At 45.6% G+C, this 21,493-nt stretch overlaps 1 protein-coding gene across 2 annotated transcripts; it reads right to left on the reverse strand.

Annotated features, from left to right (window-relative positions):
• Positions 1-5,263: 5,263 nt before the first annotated feature.
• Positions 5,264-21,170, reverse strand: Tirap (TIR domain containing adaptor protein). Of its 2 annotated transcripts, none has more exons than XM_052756196.1 (6): positions 21,058-21,170; positions 20,420-20,523; positions 10,762-10,823; positions 10,473-10,619; positions 8,469-9,104; positions 5,264-7,893 (listed from the first exon to the last, which is right to left on the reverse strand). In XM_052756196.1, the coding sequence occupies exons 4-6, from the start codon at positions 10,537-10,539 to the stop codon at positions 7,874-7,876; spliced, it is 723 nt and encodes a 240-aa protein (XP_052612156.1). In that variant the 5' UTR covers positions 10,540-10,619; positions 10,762-10,823; positions 20,420-20,523; positions 21,058-21,170; the 3' UTR covers positions 5,264-7,873. The 2 variants fall into 2 exon arrangements, with proteins under 2 accessions (XP_052612156.1, XP_052612164.1); XM_052756204.1 differs by lacking the exon at positions 21,058-21,170 and adding an exon at positions 20,639-20,978.
• Positions 21,171-21,493: the final 323 nt, after the last annotated feature.

The following is a 21,493-nucleotide window of genomic DNA, read 5'->3' on the forward strand; positions in this document are numbered from 1 at the left end:
AGAGCTTGTGTGAATTCCTGTCTTGACGCCCCTGCTCCTGGCAGAAAGTGATATTCTTTACTCACCACAATCCTAGGTGTTACCCATGAGCCAGCTAGAGTAGAAATCCTAAGTAGAAGGGCTTTTTAAGAGCTGGATGGGGCCACTGTTGTATCCTGCTGTTTGACAGCAAGCTGTGACAGTGCCCTCTAGTGAATTAAGCTTTTTTAGTTTGCTTCTCCTAAACTAACATGGAGTGATATACTCAGAAAAAAACTTGCCGTTTCTTAAATTATTTCAGAGATGATTCTAAATCTGGAACAATGATAAATGTGGGGATTTTGTTTTATTTGTGTCTTGGTTCTTTGAGACAGGCTGGTTTCAAACTGAACCCAATATGATGAGTACAGGCATGCACTAAAATAATTTGTATTTGGGGTATTTATTCATTCATTTATTGTATGTGTGCAGGGGTGCAAAAATAATGATAGAACATTCTTTTACAACTCTCAATGGGTACAAAAGCTATTTGGAGAAAAATGGTTTTATACCTGGGATGAAACACTATAAATTCAAAACTTGCAGATAAAAATTAGCTCTACCAACCCATCTCCTTAACTTTTGTTTTTATTCATTTCTAGTCAAAACCAACAAGCTATCTCTCTTGAAATTTTATTTATATACATTCAAGCCAAAAAGAAAAGAGAGCTGTGCTATCCAATAAGGGGGTGTAACCCACATTATTGGCCACATTCCCAAGGGTCATAGCCCATTGGTTGGCCACCTGCACACTAGGGCCTCAGAACCTCTGTGTGTCTCCACTAGACAGAAAATTGAAGGAGCACACTGGGTAAGACAATACAGAGAAACATAAGCTGCCCAGTGGGTTCCTAGAAGTCAAGCTGGGGTTTATCAATAATTCAAACAAAGCCGGGCCGTGGTGGTGCACGCCTTTAATCCCAGCACTCGGGAGGCAGAGGCAGGCGGATCTCAGTGAGTTCAAGGCCAGCCTGATCTACAAAGTGAGTTCCAGGAAAGGCACAAAGCTACACAGAGAAACCCTATCTCGAAAAAACAAACAAACAAACAAACAAAATTCAAACGAGTCAAAGTTCTGGGAACGGTGGTATGTGCCTGTAATTCCAGCACATGGGAGGCAGAGGCAGGAGAATCATGAGTTGACGGTCAGCCTGGGATACATAGAATGATCCTGTCTCATACAAAACAAAACAAAAAACCAAAAAAACAGAAAACATACAAACACCAAAAGGTGGAACTGACTTGTCTTAGGGTTTCTATTGCTGTGATGAGACGCCATGACCAAAAGCAGTTTAGAGAGGAAAAGGTTTGTTTCATCTTACACTTCCAGGTAAATCCATCACCCACTGAGGGAAGTCAGGGTAGGAACTCAAGCAGGGTAGGAACCTGAAGACAGGAGCTGATGCAGAGGCCATGGAGGAGTACTGCTTACTGGCTTGCTCCTCATAGCTTTCTCAGCCTGCTTTCTTATAGAACTCAGAACAACCAGCCCAGGGTTGACACCACCCATAATGGACTAGGCCCTCTCACATCAATCATTGAGCAAGAAAATGTACAATAGGCTTGCTTACAGGCTAATCTGGTGTGGGTATTTTCTCAATTGAAGTTCCTTCTTCCAAAGTAACTCCAGCTTGTGTCAAGTAGATATAAAACTAGCCAGCACACTGTTTCCCTTAGTTACTTCCTATTCCTGTGATAAGACAGCATAGCCAAGGAAACTTACAGAAGAGTTTATTTGGGGTTTATAGTTTCAAGAGGTTAAAGTTCATGACCATTGTGGCAGGGAGCACAGCAGTAGGAAGTCAGACATGGTGCTGGAGCCATAACTGAGAGCTCATATCTTGAGACCTATGAGGCAGAATGAAAGAAAGAAAGAGACACAGGGAAAGATGAAAATCATTTAAAACCTCAAAGCCCAACCCCAGAGCACACCTCCTCCAACAAGGGCACACCTCCTAATCTTTCCACCAACTGGAGGCCAAGTATTAAAATAGATGAGCCTGTGGGGGCCATTACCATCCAAACCATCACACTGCTGGAAGGCTGGAAGGTCACCTTGGCGCTGTTCTTGGAAGGACTTAATGTATTTTTTCCTTTGTGGGTCTGGGGTTAAAACATGGGGGAGCATGCATGCTCAAGAAAAACTCTACTACACCCTCCTACAGATTCATTCTTGCAGTTAGTTCTTATGAGAAAAGATTATTATAAAAAGGCTGTGCCTGACCTCCCAATCTCTAGTTGTCTGTCTTTCCATGAGATCTTATACCCATGTATTCTTGTCATTATGATGTCCCATGTCAAGAGGCTAGCACCAGAGAGGTAGCATAGATATGACCACCTGATCTGGGACTTCAGTTTCCAAAACCAAACTAAATAAACTTCTTTACAAAGGACCTGGGCTCAGGTATTGTGTTATAGTGTAGAAAACAGATCAAGATGTCTTCTTCTCAAGGAGGTACTACAGCTAGAAATTTGGTAAGAGTTCTTACACTTTTCAGAGCTGTGTATGATGGTGTACACTTGTAATCCCACCACTCTGGAAGCAGAGGCATGAAGATCAGCCACAAGTCTAAGGTTAGCCTGCTGTGGGATGTCTTTCTGTATGCTGTATGTGTGGCTCCCATTAGATAATAAATAAATCTGTTTTGACCTATGGCAAGAAAGCATACAGCCATGTGGGAAATCCAGGCAGAGATACAGAGAGAAGGACAGAGTCAGAGATGCCAATCCGTTGTCCGAGGAGCAACATGTAATGGGACACAGGTAAAGTCATGGAACACATGGCAATACATAGATTAATAGTAATGGGTTGAGTTAAGTTATACAAGCTAGCTAGCAAGAAGCAAGAAGCCATAGGCCATACAGTTTGTAATTATTATTAAGCCTCTGAGTGATTATTTTATAAGCAGGTATGGGACTATGGGGCCGGTGGGACTGGAGAAACTTCTGGCTACACTAGCTTGATCTACACCATGAGTTTCAGGGCAGTTAAGGGCAAGGTAGTGAGATTCTATCTAAAACAAACAAATACACACCTTGCCCCCCTCTTTTTTTCTTGCTGACTTCTGCCAGTTCTTCTAGGGTTTTATCTGTGGGTCCCAAAATAAATGAAACATCCCAGAATTTCCTGGTTGGTTCACCAAATAGGAGAGTTTAAATGATAAATATATATAATTATATAGGAATGTATATATGAATGAATATAGTTTCTGGCATTTGAATACTCGACTCCGGGTTGATGGAGCTGTTTGGGAGGGATTAGGAGGGGTGGCCTTGCTTGAGGAAGTATGTCCCCAAGGGCAGGCTTTGAGAGCTTAAGGCCTCAACCTACTCCCAGTTGCTCTCTGCTACCTGCCTGTGGTTCAAGGTGTGAGCCTTCAGCATCCTGCTCCCTGCCTCCTGTTTGCTGCCAGCTTCCCTGCTGTGATGAACCCTCTGTAGCCATAAGCCCAAATAAACCCTTCCTTCTAAAGTTGCTTTGGCCATGGTGTTTTATCACAGCAATAGGAAGTGACTAATATAATCTCATAAATCCATAATTGGGAATGTATCTGTAAGAAATAACAGATTAAACCTATAATTCCAGCATTTGGAAGTTGAGGTAGGAGGATCACCATGTGTTTGAGTCCAAAAAGTCTCTGAACTCCATCTCACGGAGTGGGACTTAAATCCAATCAGGTATTGGTTGGTTACGCCCACAAGCTTTGTGCCACTATTGCAGTAGCAGAGCTAGTCCCCTTTAAACCTCACCTTGGGCAACTTTGGCGTTACCAGCATCAAAGTCTGTGAGAATTTTCTCTTGTGCAGTTTCGATTCCCTGGAATAGTCCTCTAGTCTTCTGCTTAGGAGACAGACCCACCTAAGTGCCCGTCAAATATAGAACAATTCTGTTAGGGCCAGGAGGGCAGTTGCAGCACTTGAGCCTGCCCTAAGAAGAGGAAGTGGAGAAACTGATGACTCCATAGGCACTCATTCAACCTGTCCCTCATGGCTTTAAATTGTAGACACTCGGAACTGGAAGGGTCCTTGTCCACTGACATGATTTGGCTACCACTTGATTTTGAAAGCAATAGTTATTCAACAAAAGGGTGGTACAATTTTTTAAAAGTTTCTTTTAGAGGGTCTCTCTGTGTAACCCCATGGTTGTCCTGGAACTCGCTTTGTAGACTAGGCTGGTCTCAAACTCATGGAGATCCACCTGCCTCTGCCTCCTGGAAAGCTGGGATTAAAGGCGTGCGCTGCTGCTACCATCTCCCAGTTCAATCTGCTTTGTAGTGCTTAGTAATAAAGAACTTCACAGCCCAGATTGTCCTAATTTTTGTCAAATAGCCTGTAGAATCTTTAGAATAAATAAAACATAAAGTTAAAAAAAAATAAGTTGCATTTATTTCATTTGAGCTATGGAGTAAGACCTTGTCTCGGAAAACAAAAAGCAGGGCTGGAAACCTGGCCTGGAGGTTGAGATTGAGAGTGCTTTCTGCTCTTCCAAAAGACCCAACTTCAGTCCCATCACTCATGTGGCAAGTTCCTGTAAGTCCAGCTCCAGGGGATCCCAGGGATCCCTTCTGGATGCCAAGGCCACGTGCACTCATGTCATACTGCCCTCCCCTCTGTAAAAACCCACAGCAGGCACAGTTTAGTGGTGAAATGACTGACCCATTCCCTTTAAGCAGTATGACATCAATGCCTGAATGGTTGCTTGTAGTGGGTAGCCATTCCAGCTTTGATCTGGAAGTTCCAACCCCAACTGAGGCTTCGGTAACTGTCACGCCTACAAGGCGGGGCCAAGAGAGGACCCTGAAGACCCGAGATCCCGAGATCCGGATGCACTGCCTCTCTTGGTTCCTGGACCCTGGATGCTGGAGGTAGACCGAGCAGAGTTCTCCAGAGAACACCGCCGGACTGCGCTACATCTTTCCCAGCCCCTGCAACCTACCTATCCCTTCATTTGTAAGTTACGCCACTAAATAAACCTCTCTTTTAACTACATGGAGTGGCCTTAATAATTTCACCAATAGCTGTTGTTATGAATTCCTTCACAATAGCACGGGAGGTACACCGAAACCAAATAAAATCTATAGTCATTTAAAATCAATAATGCAGTATGGTACTTACTGTTAAACTAACGTATTATATCTATGCTATTGATAGTCATATGTATGTATAATTTTAAGTCACTCTTTATAGTAGCAGCAGAAAATGAAGTGAGAAAGAATAAATCTAATAAAACATGAGATTATTAATATGAAAAATATTATACAACTTTATTGAAATACATCTAAAGACATAAGTGGAGATTCTCCTTTATGGATAGAAAGGCTTTATCATAAAAGTACCTGCTTTTCCTAGTCAAATTCATAAACTCAGTGTAACTCGAATAAAAATATAGACTTTTCCTGGGCACCTCACAGTACGAATACACAAGGTAGAGAAGTAGGAATTAAGAAATGATAGAATGATTTAGAAGAACAAGAAGAGCAGGAAGAACTGACCCACAGGGCATTAAGGCTTCTTCAAAGACCCTCTGGCACTAATACAGGGTCTACTTGAAGGAGACTAGAGAACCAGCCTGCGTCTGATGGCGCACGCCTTTAATCCCAGCACTGCACTGGGGAGGCAGAGGTAGACAGATCTCTATGAGTTCGAGGCCAGCCTGGTCTACAGAGTGAATTCTTAGCCAGCCAGGGCCACATAGACAAGACAGACAGACAGAAACTAACAAATAGCTATCAGTGGGGATAGGATGGATTACTGAGTAACTGATAGAAACTGAGAGAAAAGAATTGGATTTCTGACTTGAAAATTAAGAACAAGCCAGGCATGGTAACTTATCATGCCTGAAATCCCAACATTTGGGAGGCTGAGCTAGGGGGATCTCAAGTTGGTGGTCAGTTTGGGATAGAGACCATTTCAAAAAGCCAGAAAGAAAACAAACAAGAGACAAACAAAAACAACCCCAAGTGAAGTAAAGATCTAAATATGAATAGAAATACTGTGGAAGAAAATATAACCAACTTTTTTTTTTTCAAGATTGAATGTAGAAGGTAGGAATAACCACACAGGGAGGATTTTGTAAGACACAAAAAGCACTGACTACAGCTTCATAGACAGCATTTTACATTAAGGTGAAAATGTAACTTTGTCGTGCTTAAAAAAAAGCCCTCATGATTTAGAGGTCTGTAACTCAATGTTTAGGGGGAAAGCACCTGGAATTTCCTTTAAAGTGATCTTAGAGCCGTGGTTCTCCACCTTCCTAATGCTGTGACCCTTTAATACAGCTCCTCATGGTGTGGCAACCCCAACCATAAAATTATCTTCATTGCTACTTCGTAACTGTCATTTTGCTACCGTTATGAATCATAAATATGTGACATGCGGAATATCTGACATGCGACCCCTGTGAAAGGGTTGTTGGACCCACAGTCCGAGAACGCTGACCCAAAACAAAAGGAAACTCATGAGTGACACAACGACGTGGACATACCTCACAAACATGTCACACAAAGGGAATGTGCATCGTCATGCAATTCACATAAAAGATAAAGTCATTAAAATAAATAATGTTTTGCTGGGATGCATATATCTACAGAAATTTCATACAGAAAAGCTCAAGACAAAATTCAGAATATTGGTTATTTTTGTTAGGACACATGAGGGGCCTGGAATTCAGAACACGAAGAAAATAAGCATGTTAGGAATAAGGTTTTCTTATTTTATTTTATTTTATTTATTTATTTATTTATTTATTTTTTTTGGTTTTTCGAGACAGGGTTTCTCTGTGTAGCTTTGTACCTTTCCTGGAACTCGCTCTGCAGCCCAGGCTGGCCTCAAACTCACAGAGATCCACCTGCCTCTGCCTCCTGAGTGCTGGGATTAAAGGCGCACGCCACCACCGCCTGGCAAAGTTCTTATTGTATTTTATATATTAAGGTGGTAGGTGCATGAGTATGGTATCATATCCTTTAGAATATTTTGTATGTAACCAAAAAAATCATAATTTAAAAACAATTTGTTTTCAGTAAGGGGACATGGTAAAAGGAAGAGGCTCCAGGTACACACCAGGGGAGACAATGGCTGTTGACCACGTTTCTGTTCTTATTGAGAATATAGGTGACACCTTGTTCCTTCCTGGGAGTACACACTGGTTCCTGCCAGTTCAACATAAAGACAGGTCCTATGTGTCACAGGGTCCAGGTGAAGAAGCTGAGCCCTGCACCCTGCTAGGGTAGAAGCACTGCCCGGCTAGGTTTGCATTTCAAATGACGTTTGTCAGTAAGTGAAATCCAGTGTGAGGCTGGATGTGCCTCTCTTCCGGCTTTGTGAAGTGGGCTGACATCTCTGGGAAGGAGCTACAGTAGTGTGAGTGTGTGGGAAGGACCTGATACCGGCCACCTCTTCCCAGCTTCCCTAGGCAACTGGGAAGAGCATTGACTTCCAGCTCATCAATCAGGCTCATCCCTCTTGAAGAATGGTACCTGTTTACCCCAGTGCCTAATTCTAGGGGGAAGAAGACAGCTATGTGTCAGCTTCCTGTCCAGTGAAGCAGCAGACAAGATACTGCTGACCCTCCTGATATCACAGTCTCTTGGCAACTCAATGACTTCCTCGTTGCCTTCCTGGGGGAGTCCCTGGCTTTCTCCTGCCCTTCTTGGGGAGTCCCCATCTTCCTCCTGGTCTCCTTGGGGGAGGTCCCCATCTTCTTTTGGAGCCCACAGTAATGGAAGCTGGTGGCAATCTGATCCCGTGTCCTGAACAGAGTACAGCTGGCTCTGGCTCCTGAAGCCTCCTGCCATAGCTACTGGAATCCAGCACCTGGTGTGAGCTATTTCCGGCTTTTCTCGTGACAACTTCAGTGTCAACTTAGTGTTTCCAGATCTGAAAGGGACGGAAGAGAATCACAAGGCTTGTCACTCTCCCCAAACCCAGCACCTGTTCCTCCCCATCGGGTCCTCCCCCCTTGTTTTGTCATGCTTTCGCCCCGCCCCCTGCAGCATGTCCCTCCCGGGATACACTACAGGCCGCAGCTGGTTCCTTTTGACCTTTTTACCGTTTTCGCAGTGCTGAGCTGATGTCACCCCCGATGTCTGCCCAGCTGCTGGAACACACCTCTGCTCCAGTTTCAGAGACAGACCTATCACTATCACTATCACCATTTGCTAATTGATGTGCACTGAGGACTCCGTTTGTGCTAGGCCCTGCCCATTATGAACACCTGACAGGTGCTCATTCTGCAGTAAGGGAGTCCTAATGAACAATGAAAAATCCAAGGTTCGGAGGGGCTAAGCAACATGCCCAAGTAACTCAAGTGCTAACGGGTGACGGTGCCAGGCTACAAATCCAGTCTTCTCCAGAAGCTCTTTCAATTCCTGGAGCTACAGAGACTATCTCCTAAGGTCCTTGTATAGACACTGGCTGACTCTTCCCCACCTCCAGGCCCTCCTATATCTTACAGCGTATGACAGCCTCCTTGACTTGGTAAAAGCCACCATCCTGGCCTCTGCCGTCCACATAGTACATGAATCGAAGTTCCGGCGGGTAGGCGGCTCTGGTCAGGCCGGATAGCAGGGGGATGGTGCAACCCTCCGCCCCCGGGGCCTCCGTCAGGGCCTGCAGCATCTGGTACTTGCACCAGGGGTCCCGAAGGAAGCCTGGGGTGATGAGTAGCACGCGGCAGTGACTACTACTCAGGGCCTGGCATAGCTCAGAAACAATGGCGCCACCTGGAGTTGCATCCCGAAGCTGCAGGAAGCAGCGCAGGCTGGCCTTGCTACTCTCCAAGTAGGAGACCAGCTCCTGGGCGGCCTCCAGGTCCTCCTCACTGTGGCATACGCAGACATCATAGTCTTTGCTCCAGCGGCCACTGCTGCTGCTGGGGTCCATGTGTGTTGGTTGCAGGGTAGGAGACAATCCTGAGCTGCGGCTCGGGGGTGAGCTGCGGCTAGGAGGTGAGCTGCGGCTCGGGGGTGAGCTGCAGCTTGGGGATGGGAGACCGTCCTGTGTGGCTGTCTGTGAAACATCACTGGGGTGGCTTTCCCGGGAGACCGGCATCTTCTTGGGCTTCTTCAACAGAGTCTGCCTGAGCCAGTCTACAGGGAGGAAACACAGAGCTGACTGAGACTTGCTGCCTGCAAGCTGAAGCCCCTCCCCCAAAGAAAATGGGTGGGACTCTGCCAGCTTCACTTTACCCTCTGTCCTGCTACCCTGCTGTTGGGCACACCCCTCAGGTCTTGCCTAAGAGTTCCTGCTATCTTTAAAGGTTCCCCAATACCGAGGGAACCCGAATCCTGTCCAAGTGAGGCGGCCTTAATGGGGTCACCATGGTGAGGTAGTGTTTGTTGTGGCCTAGCTACCCAGGAGGGGTAGTTCAAGGCCAGGCTGAAAAACACAGTGAGATTTTTTTTAAAAAAATAAAGTAAAATTTGCTGTGCATGGTGGCCCATGCCTTGAATCCCAACACCTGGGAGGCAGAGTTCAAGGCCAGCCTGGTCTACATAGTGAGTTCCAGGCCAGCCAGGGTTACATAGTGAGACCCTCTCTGAAAAATTTGGTATCTGCTATCCAGAGCCCACTTTGATCAGAAGGCTCTGCAACCAGAGTAGTCAACTACCTGTGTAAGTGGACATCTACAGATAAGCATTAATCAGGCCCAAGGCCTAGCTGCAGCCCTGAGAGGAGATGAATTTAGATAAGGTAAGAATTGAAAGGGTCAGGGAAGATGGGTACAGTGATATATGCCTGTAATCCCACAACTTGGGACATAGAATCAGAGGATCAGAGGTTCAGGGTCAACCTCAACTACAATGGCAAGTTCAAGGCAGCCTGGGTTAATACAAATGAGTAACCATAAAAGAAGAAAAAGGGCCAGGGCACTGGAATCTGTCCTGTTTGTTGTTCAGAGGCCAAGGACTATTAGAGCTCCCAGGTGACACAGAGCTTGGTACTTCAGAAGCCCCATGTGCCAGGCCCCAGATGTGACTGTAGACCTGCCATACTGCTTGCTCTATGACCTTCTGCAAAGTGGCCTAGGTCTCCATTGCCTCATCTATAAAATGAGTTTGTTTAGTTCCTGAAGATAAATTGTAAGTACTCCATATTATTAAAACACAGCCGTACTGGGGATTGTTTCATTTTTTCGTTCTTGTTTCCTTTCTTTGAACAGTTCTGGGAAAGGATTCAGATGACAGGATACACCATGTTTAGCATTCAGCACAATGGTTTGCAGGCCAAGCAGGCCAGAAAACATGTGAAACAAAGGCCTGCCGAATCCATTGCGTATCCCTTATTCCCCCCTCTCCACGACGCTTTGGGGCATCTCACCGGCAGCTCTGTCCCCAACACCAGCCTTTCTGCATCTCTCCTCTGAGTTGGGACAAGTCAGTCTTCTCACCTCACCAGCAGACTGGGGATTATTCTCTCAGGAACCAGAGCATAACTAGGAGACAGGCTCCACTCACCAGCTATCTTGTCTCGAGGCTTCTTGGACTGAGCAGGAGAGGCTGGGACAGAGGATGAGGAAGCCATAGCGCAGGCCTCCAAACTAACCCTGGGAGAGCAGGCATCGGGGGAGTGGCAGGAGGGGACAGAGCCATGGAACAGCCATCCTGCCAGGGACAGAGAATCACAAAAGTGGTGCTTACCTACCTGGAAGTTCTGCTTTTCTCCTAGTCCCTAATGACGCAGTTTCTACATAGGTTCATGGGACCAGGGAAATGACCCAGATCTGTGACGTGTGACCAGACTTACAAGGTACAAACTTGGTAGAGTGACTGTTCTCTGCTTCACTTGGCCAGGAGTGCGTTTGGGATCTGGGAAAACAGAGAGAAGACAGGCAGCTCTTTAGAAGGACTTCCTGTGTCCGTGCTGAAATGGGAGAAGCACTGGCCATTTGGACAGGTGGATGAGTGCTAAGCAGTAGGAGTACTTGAAGCAAGTCTTACATTTCCTCTGTCTGTCTTCCCCTAACCCCATCCACCCACTCACCTAGCCCTTACCCCTCAGCTAGGGAGACAATGTCATAAAATGGTGACGACTGCCGGCTACACACAGATTTCATGGATTTGCACCTCATGCTGACCGTGGCCTTCAACAGTCTTTCCAGGCTTTGGTGTCTCCATCTGGATGCTGGAAACTGCAACTCAGCATTACCATGAAGGAATTTATGTAATGTACTAACAGGACTTCGTGTATAAAAAATTGTTAAGAAAGCATTGTGGATCAGCTTCAGAAATCTATTGAGACCCTAATCTTTTGTTTGTGTTTGTTTGTTTGTTTGGGTTTTTCAAGACAGGGTTTTTCTGTATAGCTTTGGATCTTGCTCTGTAGACCAGGTTGGCCTCGAACTCACAGAGATCCGCCTGCCTCTGCCTCTCGAGTGCTGGGATTACAGATGTGCACCAGCAGCAGTTTTGAGATCCTATTTTAAAAGAAAACGAACAGGAGGGTGTGGTGGTACACACGTGTAATCCCAGCCCTCACAGGAGGACTGCTGCAAATTTCAGGCCAGCTTGGGCTAGCTACATAGTGAGTTCCAGGCTACCTAGAGATAAAGAGTGAGGCCTTGTCTCAAATAATCTAGCTATGGGAGGGAACTTAGTCCTTTTTTTATTTTTTAACTTATTTTTTACTTTATTTTATTTATTTATTTTTGATACAAGGTTTCTCTGTGTAACCCTAGCTGTCCTTGGAACTTAATCTGTAAACCAGACTGGCCTAGAACTCACAGAGATCCACCTGCCTCTGCCTCCCAAGTGCTGGGATTAAGGGTGGCACTGCCTGGCAGTCCTTAGTACTTTTAAAACCCAATTCTTTTATGAGTTTATCCCTTAGTCCTACATTCTTTTAAAGTGTGTGTGCGTGTGCATGTGTGTGTGATATGTGCAGGCACACGGTATTCCACAGCACACTGTGGAAGACAGACGACAACTTTTGGAAGCTGGTTTCCTCCTTCCACCACAGGTTCTGGGGATGGAACCCGGGTCCCCAGGTTTGCACAGCAAGCACATTTATTCATGGAGCCACTGCCCTAGGCACAGGAGGGGTGTGTCTGGTTTATAAGACTCAATATCACAATGTTAATCTTCCCCAAACTGGTCTTTAGTTCAGTGCTATCTGTGATTCCAGAAGGTTTATTTTAATTTTTTTATTTATTTTAGGGGGGTAGGTTATGAAATTGCTTCAGAATTTGTATGAAAACTCGAAGGACCAGGAATGCACTGCTGTGCTCTCTTCACACTACAAGGTCAGAGCGGTTCTGAGGCTGGAGGCTCTTTGAGCTTTGGTTTTAGGGGGAAGACTCTGTGGGGGCAGTGCCTGTTCCATTGCAGGGGAGCCCTGCATTCTGGAGGAAATTCTCCAGCTGAAGGACTGGTCGAGAGCTGGGTTCAGGAGCTGGAGTAATGACCACAGGGCTGCTTTCTGGCTTTTTGCTGGATCTGTAGAAGTCATAACAAAGTTCCCTCTGGGAATTCATAGAGAAGCAAATCTGGTAATTAGACACACTGTCAGAGGCTTCAACATTTTAAAAATGTAAGTCAGGTGGTGGTGGCACACGCCTTTAATCCCTGCACTTGGGAGGCAGAGGCAGGTGGATCTCCGAGTTCAAGGCCAGCCTGGTCTACAAAGCAAGCTACACAGAGAAAACCTGTCTTGAAAAACAAAACAAAATAAATAAATTTAAAAAATGTTTAAGTATGTGTTGGACCTTAATGAACAAGTACCTCAGTTCAAGAAATGCACACTGCTACAGCAACGGAGGCCATGTGGCGACTATCTTAACTGCTGGCCTGGTTAGAACGAGAAATGCCTAGAGACTAGGAAGGCAGCCCATGGGGGGGCTTTGTGAGGGTGCTCCCCGACATGATGAGAACACAGAGCGCTGATGTAATGAATGCGTCAATCCTTTGATGGATTCAGAATTTGATGACATGGTTGGGGGGTGGACAGGTGGAAGTGCAGCCACGTTGAGAAAAGCAGGTCACTGGAGGTGTGTCCTTGCCGGTTAGATCTTGCCCTGCCCCTTTCCTGGGTTAGATCTTGCCCTGTCCACTTCCTGGGTTAGATCTTACCCTGTCCCCTTCCTGCATTCTCTTGGCTTCAGAGCTACCGTGACCCAAACTGTTCTGCTCCACCACACCCTCCCACTACAATGAGTTCAATGCTCTGAGGCCAGGAGCGTTATGTAGTAACTCCTCCTGTAAGTAACTCTCGAAGGTACTTGTCTGACTAACACAGAGCAAAAAGGAGCGGAATGAATTCTGGAGTCAGAGTGCTGAATGAGAGAAGCAGTCAGACCACAGAGGAGGACACTCAGCGGGCTGTCCCTCAGTGGACTGTTTGTATTGATGGGATCCTTTCCTTCGTCATGTGCTCTGGGTTTCTGACAAGCTAGGAGAGGTGGCGTCTCTGCAGTGCCTCAGACCATTGGCAGGTTTTGAAAGCCTGTTCCTGGTCAGGGGCCGCCATCTCTCTACTCGTTCAGGAAACCACTCAAGATACCTCTTCCAGGGGCTGGAGAGATGGCTCCGTGCTTAAGAGAGCTTGCTGCTCCTTCAAGACAAACCCAGTTTGGTTCCCAGCTGCCATGTGGGTCACAACTGCCTGTCACGCCAGCTGTCCTCCAAGGGCACCTCCCCATACGTAGCATACACTTACACAGACATGTGCACACAAATTAAAACAAAATAAACCTTAAAAATAATAAATAAAAAGATGTCTTTCTCTCTGGCAGTACACATAAGATCACTCAACTCTGATACTCTCTAAAGATTGTCTCAATTTCTGTTTTAATAGAAAATGTATTGTTTGCCTTTGATACAAACTGGAGAATCACTTAATTTTTTTTAAAACAATATTCTGAAGTTTAAGATAACATAAAAAATAATATGGGAACAAAGAAAATCACATGATATGATATTCAACTTGAACATAGAGATGTAAAAGTTTTATGAAGCTGGACTGGAGGTGTAGCTAAGGGACAGACCATGCATTTAGCATACATATACCAAGCCCTGCGTCGATCCTTAGTACTGAAAGGAAAGAGGAGGGGAAGGAGAGTGAAGAGAGGGGTAGGAGGAAGGAAGGAAGCAAGTTTTTTGAAATAACTTACCCTTTCACAGCACATCCTGATTTTGGGCAAGTGCCTTTTTTATTGTTTCAGAAAAACAAACAAACAAACAAAAAAAACTAGGGCTGGAGATGTAGCACTGAGGTAGAGTGCTTGCTCAGCAGGCATAGATGAGGCCAGCATTGTGGAGGTAAGGGGAGGAAGGGCGGGAGAGGAACAGGAGAAGAAGGAAAAGGAGCAGGAGGAACATCAAGTCAACTGTTTAATAGCATACCCACTGGAAGCAGGGGTGGGTGGGTGGGGGTACGATATGCCCTTTAACTGTCATTATGGAAAAGTGTAAGCACGGGAAATACCAGCATCTGTGAGGATAATTGTGCAAGATGGCAGATAAGTTCCAGTAACCATACACTTCCTGAATAAAACCTCATGTACCTTCCTTTTTCACTGTGAGTTCTTTTGCAGCCAAGGCTGGGGCGCAATCAGACATGACTTAACTTTTCTAAGACGCAGAGTGACAGTCACCACATAGCAAGTCACACACGTCAGGCAGATAAGATAGTGAACCCAACCCTCCAGCTGGAAGGTCTACTCACCAGCTTTGTCTAATCTCTGATTCACCGGGACTCATTAGAAGTCACGTTTTCTTTTAAAAACACGCATAAAGCAGAATGACATGTACCTCAAAGACTCACTTTATAGAGAATGACATAGATTTAATAGAAAATTAGCAAGGAACGCCCTCAAAAAAGAACCAGCATGAGAAATGGGCATGGTGGCACATGCCCATAATCCTATTAGGGATTTAGGAAGTTGAGGCAGGAGGATCATTTCTAGTTCAAGTCAACCTGGGCTACATAGTGAATCTCAGGCTAGCTTGGGCTAGAAATTAAAACTCCTCCTCAACAAAACAAAACATATTATTTATTATTATTTACACACACGAAACAATCCCCCTGGGAAAAGCAAAGCAAAATACAAAGACACTCCTGGAGATTCTTATTGGGTGGTTTAGAAAGCCTAAGTTTTATGAGTTTTTCTAGAAAATTCTGATACATGGAAGCATTAGCCTAGATGGTAAACTCTCTCTCTCTCTCTCTCTCTCTATATATATATATATATATATACACACACATATATATACACACATATATATACTTGATGTGATTTTTATGTGTATATGTATATATAATATGCATATATAAACACACAAAATACACATATATACTTATATATATACATATATATGTATGTACACACATAAATATTTAAGACAGACTCTTGCTATGTAGTCTATGCTGGTTTTAAATTTGCAATCATGGAACTAGAGAGATAGCTCCAGGGTTAACAGCACTGGCTGCTTTTCCAGAAAACCCTGGTTTGATTTCCAGCACCCACATAGTAGCTCACAACCATCTATAACTCCAGCTCTAGGGGATCCAAGACGCTCCTCTAGACTCTTCCAGTACATATGTGGTACACAGACATATATGCAGGTAAAACACCCAATGCATACAAAATAAAAAATAAACTTTAAAAACCATAAAAACAAAATTTTGATCCTGCCTCAGCTTCCTAGGTGCTAGAGCTACTGGTGTGTGACACCACATCAGGTCTTATTTATATGAGCAGTGAAAGGCTGGAAATGTAACTCAGTGAGTGATACAGTGCTTCCCTGGCATGCATGAAGCTCTAGGGTCAATCCCAAGTGCAAAAAACAACAAAAACAAAAAACCTGAAAGCTGACAACAGTGGTGTATGCTTATGATCCCAGCACTAGGAAAGCTGAGGCAGGGAGATCATGAGTTTGAGGCTAGCCTGGGCTACGTAGAGATTTTGAGGCAAGTCTGGATATATACTGAGATCCTAAGTGTGTGTGGGGGGGTCAGCAAGATGGCTCAGGTGATAAAGCTTTCTGCACAAACCTGGTGACCCGAGTTCTATCCTTGGACTCCACATAAGAGAACCGACTCCACAAAGTTGTCCTCTGGTCTCCATACACACTGTGGCATGTGCACACACCCCCAACCCCCCACTACTAATACATTTTCTAATTTTTATTTATTTATTTATTTTTGGTTTTTCGAGACAAGGTTTCTCTTTGTAGCTTTGCACCTTTCCTGGATCTCACTCTGTAGACCAGGCTGGCCTCGAACTCACAGAGATCCACCCGGCTCTGCCTCCCAAGTGCTGGGATTAAAGGCGTGCGTCATATTTTCTAATTTTAAAAGCAAACAAATTGCTGATATTTATAACCAGTGAAATTATTTACTTCTTTATTTTTATTTTGTGGGAGGAGTTAAGGTAGTACAGGTTGGCCTCCAAATCACTCTGTAGCCTGGAGTGACTTTGAACTCCAGATCTTCCTGCCTTCACATCCCATGTGCTGGTATTACATGCATGCGCCTCCTTTCCTGTCTGGCAGTGAATAAATTAAAAGTGCCCATCAAATTTCATGATTGTGAGATAAACTCCAAACTATTTTCCATACTACAATTTATAAGTTCTGAAGAATAAAAATGTCAAAAAGTATGTGTCCACATGAATAAAAGCACCCACTACTTTTAACTTAGTTATAAATTTAAAGGTTTTTCTGAGTACTGTGACACATGCCTGTAATCTCAGCATTTGGAAGACTAAGGAAGGAGGATTGTGATTTCCTCAAAGGCAGGAAAATATAAACGCTTAGCTATATTTAGTCATATAGAAACATACCCTACCAGCCAAACAGGAGTCACAGCATACTTAATATTGCCAGATTTTTCAAACTGACCCTTGGTATGCTTCAGTTTCTGAGTTCAAAAATACTGCCTTTGTTCTGCAAATATGTATGTTATATATACATATACACACATGTATAGATAGATGTATAACTAAATGGTGTGTTTGTCTTGTTTTTATTTTGCTGTGGATTTTGTGTAAATATGCAGGCACTCAACATAGATTGTGTCAGCAGCATTCAGGAGACAGAGGCAGGAACATCTCTGTGTGTGTTTGTGTGTTAAGGCCAGTGTGGTCTACATAGTGAGTTCCAGACCAGTCAGGACCGCAGAATGGAAACCCTGTCTTAAAACACCAAACCAGCTAGGAGGTGGTGGTGCACACCCTTGATCCCAGCACTTAGGAGGCAGAGGCAGGCAGATCTCTGAGTTCAAGGCCAGTCTGGTCGACAAAGCGAGTTCCAGGACAGCCTGGGCTACACAGAGAAACCTGTTTCTAAAAACAAAACAAAACGAACAAACAAACAAAACATGTCTTCAGACATTAGATGCCCCTTGAGCTGAAAAATGGTCCCCCCCCCCCTTTTTAAGTAGTGCTGGAGATATGGAATCCAGCACATGCTAAGCACTCTACCACTAAGCTACATCTCAAATCCCCAAATGAGTACTTTTTTTTTTTGTTTTTGTTTTTTGTTTTTTGTTTTTCGAGACAGGGTTTCTCTGTGTAGCTTTGCGCCTTTCCTGGAACTCACTTGGTAGCCCAGGCTGGCCTCGAACTCACGGAGATCCGCCTGTCTCTGCCTCCCGAGTGCTGGGATTAAAGGCGTGCGCCACCACCGCCCGGCTCCAAATGAGTACTTTTAATACACGTTTAAAAAGACTTTGTGGGTAAAGGTTGTGAAAAGTACCTAAGATTTTAAAGACAACTGCTGACTTGTGTACTACCAGAGTTGTAAGGATTTCCTGTAAAGCAACAGCAGCTAAGGCAGAATGACTGACGGGGAAGGGAAAAATATAAATATATATAAAACCAGAGTGTCACTAAACAGACCTGCATCTCAGCAGTTTCCTACCTTACCACCATGGTGACACTGAGGTTCCGTAGAAAAAGATGATGGCCTTCTCTCCTCTTCCTCCTTATTTGGAGATGAGGTTTGTCTGACCCCCAGGCCGGCTTCAACTTGTTATGTAGCTGAGGATGGATGACATTGAGCTTCTGAGCCTCTGGCCTCCACTTCTGAAGTGCTGGGATTATTGGCAGGGGCTACCAAGCCCAGTTTTATGCCACGCTGGGGATCCAACCCAAGGCTTTGTGCATGCCAGGGAAGAATTCTACAAACCGAGCTACACCACCAGCCCTAGAAAGGCGCTCTTTGCAATCCATGGTGTTAGGTCTACTTAGATAGTACTGTGGGGATATTAATCTCAATCTACATCTCAAGACATACAAACTATTTTTTTTTTGAGACAGGGTTTCTCTGTGTAGCTTTGCGCCTTTCCTGGAACTCACTTGGTAGCCCAGGCTGGCCTCGAACTCACAGAGATCCGCCTGCCTCTGCCTCCCGAGTGCTGGGATTAAAGGCGGGTGCCACCACTGCCGGGCTAAAATTTTAAATGGGTATTAGAGATAGCTGTGACTAGCAAGACAATAAAGATCTTATAGGAAAACATAACATGATTTCTGACTTTGGAGTAGACAAAGAAAAAAAAAATTTGAGACATGGTCTCACTCTGCAGAGGGTGGACTAGAACTCAGAATGTAGGCCAGGTTGGTCTCAAATTCACAGCAATCCTCCTGAGTGCTGAAAGTACAGGTGAGAACCATTATGTCTGGCTTAAAAAAATTCAAATGTGATACAGTCTGTATAAGGGAAAAATGATAAATTGGAAAACATTAACATGAAGGCTCAGTTGCCTTTAGCCTACTTGCTATGGGTGGGTTAGGACTTCTGTTGGTCTTTTCTGTGTTGCACAGATTGCAAGCCCAGTGCCACTTTGAGATCTTTGGCAGCAGTTAACCCTGCAGCTCACACACGATTGAGCCTATATGATAATGAGTATTCAGAGACGGGTAATGCCTGGGGGGCGCTCACCAACCTAAGACAGAGTGCCTGTGTGGCCTGGGCAGGTGTCTCCATGATGGGTAAGGTGACCTGCTGACTCTCCCGCAACCTAAGTCAGAAGCTCATTTTTCATTAAAAGGGGGACCTGTAGGGCCCTGCCCCCCCCCCCTTGGGTAACTGTTGCCTTGCTTGCTGACCTTGACCTTGATATCCTCCCTATGCTAATTCCCTGCTGGGTTCCACCCTCCTGAAGGCTTAAGGGAAGATCCTTGTCTGTGTATCCTGCATAATGGGTGTTAACAGCTTAGATGCAAGACTGTAAAACATCGGTAGCGAACTTCTGCCCTCCCGGGTTCTCCCACTGTGCTGTAAGCCTGTATTATTTAAGACCTCCTCCCTCCATAAACGGCATTTGGCATTAAAAAAAAAAAAAAACCAAGCCAGCTGCAGGAAGGAGGGGCTTGGACCTGCCTCAACTGAGTGTGCCTGGCTGGCTGACACCCCAGGGGAGACCTTGCCTTGGAGGAGGTGGGAATGAGGGATGGATTGTGGGGGAGGACTGGGGGATGGGAGGAGGGAGGACAGGGGAATCTGTGGTTGGTATGTAAAATCAATAGAAAATATCTTAATAAAAAAAATTTTGTTTAAAAAAAATTCAAATGTAATACAGTCTGTATAAGGGGAAAATGATAAATTGGAAAACATTAACGTGAAGACTTTTGCCCCCAAAGATATTGTTAGGAAAGTGAGGAGGGCAATCTACTGAGACAGAGAAATGTTTAAAAATACGTATCTAACAAATGCCTTAAATCCCAAATATTTCAAGAACTCACATAAACTGCTAAGAGACACAAATGGGGAGAAGACTTGAACAGTCATTTTACAGAAAGGATATTCAAATGACCAGCAGACAGAAAGATGCTCGGCTTACCAGTCCTCACAGAAATGCAAATTGAAACCTCAGGGCATCAAAGCTGTGCAGTCAGCAGAACAGCTACAGGCTGGACCCTGGCTAATAAAGTCAGAAGAGAGGGAGCACACACCCCGCTGCTGGGAGTGTGGGGCTAACCCGGGCTGGCCTTCAACTTACCTCCTCTCCTCTCCACCACTGAGTGCTGAGGTGGTACCCAGGAAGCACAACTTTTTTTTTTTTAACTTAAAAAAAATGTTAATGTGTCTAGATGTTTTGCCTGTGTGTATGTCTATGTACCCCTTTCATGGCAGGAGCCGGCAGAGGCCAGAAGAAGGTATCGGATCATCTGGAACTGGAGTTACAGATGTTTGAGAGCCACCATGAAGGTGCTGAAGATCGAACCAGGGTTCTCTGGAAGAGCACCTAGTGCTCTTAATCACTGAGCCTTTGCTCTAGCCCCAAGCACAACTATTTTGGAAAGCTGCTGCACACTATATAATCGAACCGAGCAAACACACAAAAGGCACACTACTCAGAATAGGCCAAAGATGAAAACAAGCATGTCCATCAGTAAAACGGATAAACAATACACAGTCCATCTTTTTGCAGAGTATTATACATCAATGAGCATACATAGACTTACTGTTCTGGATGCAGGTTACACAAGCAAGCCTGTGAAAAGCGGTTTGGCAGGACTCAGGATCTGTGCACTTTTCCATGTGTTTGTTATGTATTGTTTCTTACAGTCTGAAAACAAAGCAAACAAGGTTTCCTCTGAGTCATTCCCGAGTAGGTCTGTCAGCTGGAGTACTCCCTACTTCCCTCTCTAGTTGGCACTTCTCGGGTGTCTAGATTACCTTACCCAGTGGACCTAAGGACCGCACTGTTCCTACTCCCCGTGTCCCTTTGGTTCTTGGCACGGTAGTCGTCCCTGGTAGACGCCCATTAAGTGACCGTGGTAGCAACGCCCGGTAGGTTCTTAACCCTAAATAAGGTGACATTCTTACACAACAGTGTCACAGAGTCAAACCCAAGAGCAGGGGCCAGGTTGGGACCAGAGCAGAGATTGCCAGGAGCCGGAGAGAGCCACCTGACGGGGCCAGGCTGCTGAAGCCCTTGCCATACTAACAGCCCCGCGCCAGCTCGGGTGCCACAGGAAGGTGGCGGCTTTCCCGGGAGTGCTGGACCGCGGGTTGGAAGGGGCGGGGCAGGGAAGCGGTGTCCCGGGATAAGGGCCCGACCCCCGGGGCCCGGCCGCCCACCGCCCCGCCGCCCGCTTACCTGCGCGACCCCGCGCTGCGGGCTGCAGGCTCGCCCGGGAAGTGCCCGCTCCCCGGCTTCCGGAAGCTCCTAGGTCGCCGCCCTCCTGCCCGCACCAGCCGCCCTCCTGCCCGCGCCCGCCCGCCCGCTCTCCTGCGCGACCCTAGGGGGCGCTCGCCCGGCCGCCCGCTCGCCCGGCCGCCTCCACGCTTAGGCCAAAGCTCCTCACTGTGAAGCCCTGAGCCCGTTTGTCCCGTCTGAAGGCAAGGGAACGGGGAGAAAACTCCTCCAGCAATTTTTACCAAAGGTCTCTCAAGGTAGGTTAAGTGGTACAAATGATTCAGGCCAGCCCTCGGGAGGGGGGTCCCTTTAATGTTGACGCCCACAGGCTGGAATCAGTCTTGCCAAAAGTGTTTGCCCTCAAAGCAGGGATTCCCGGATGGGCATTCAACTGCAG

The sequence above is a fragment of the Peromyscus californicus genome, unplaced genomic scaffold, assembly GCF_007827085.1.
Source record: "Peromyscus californicus insignis strain IS unplaced genomic scaffold, ASM782708v3 Scaffold_11__1_contigs__length_118956290, whole genome shotgun sequence".
NCBI lineage: Eukaryota > Metazoa > Chordata > Mammalia > Rodentia > Cricetidae > Peromyscus > Peromyscus californicus.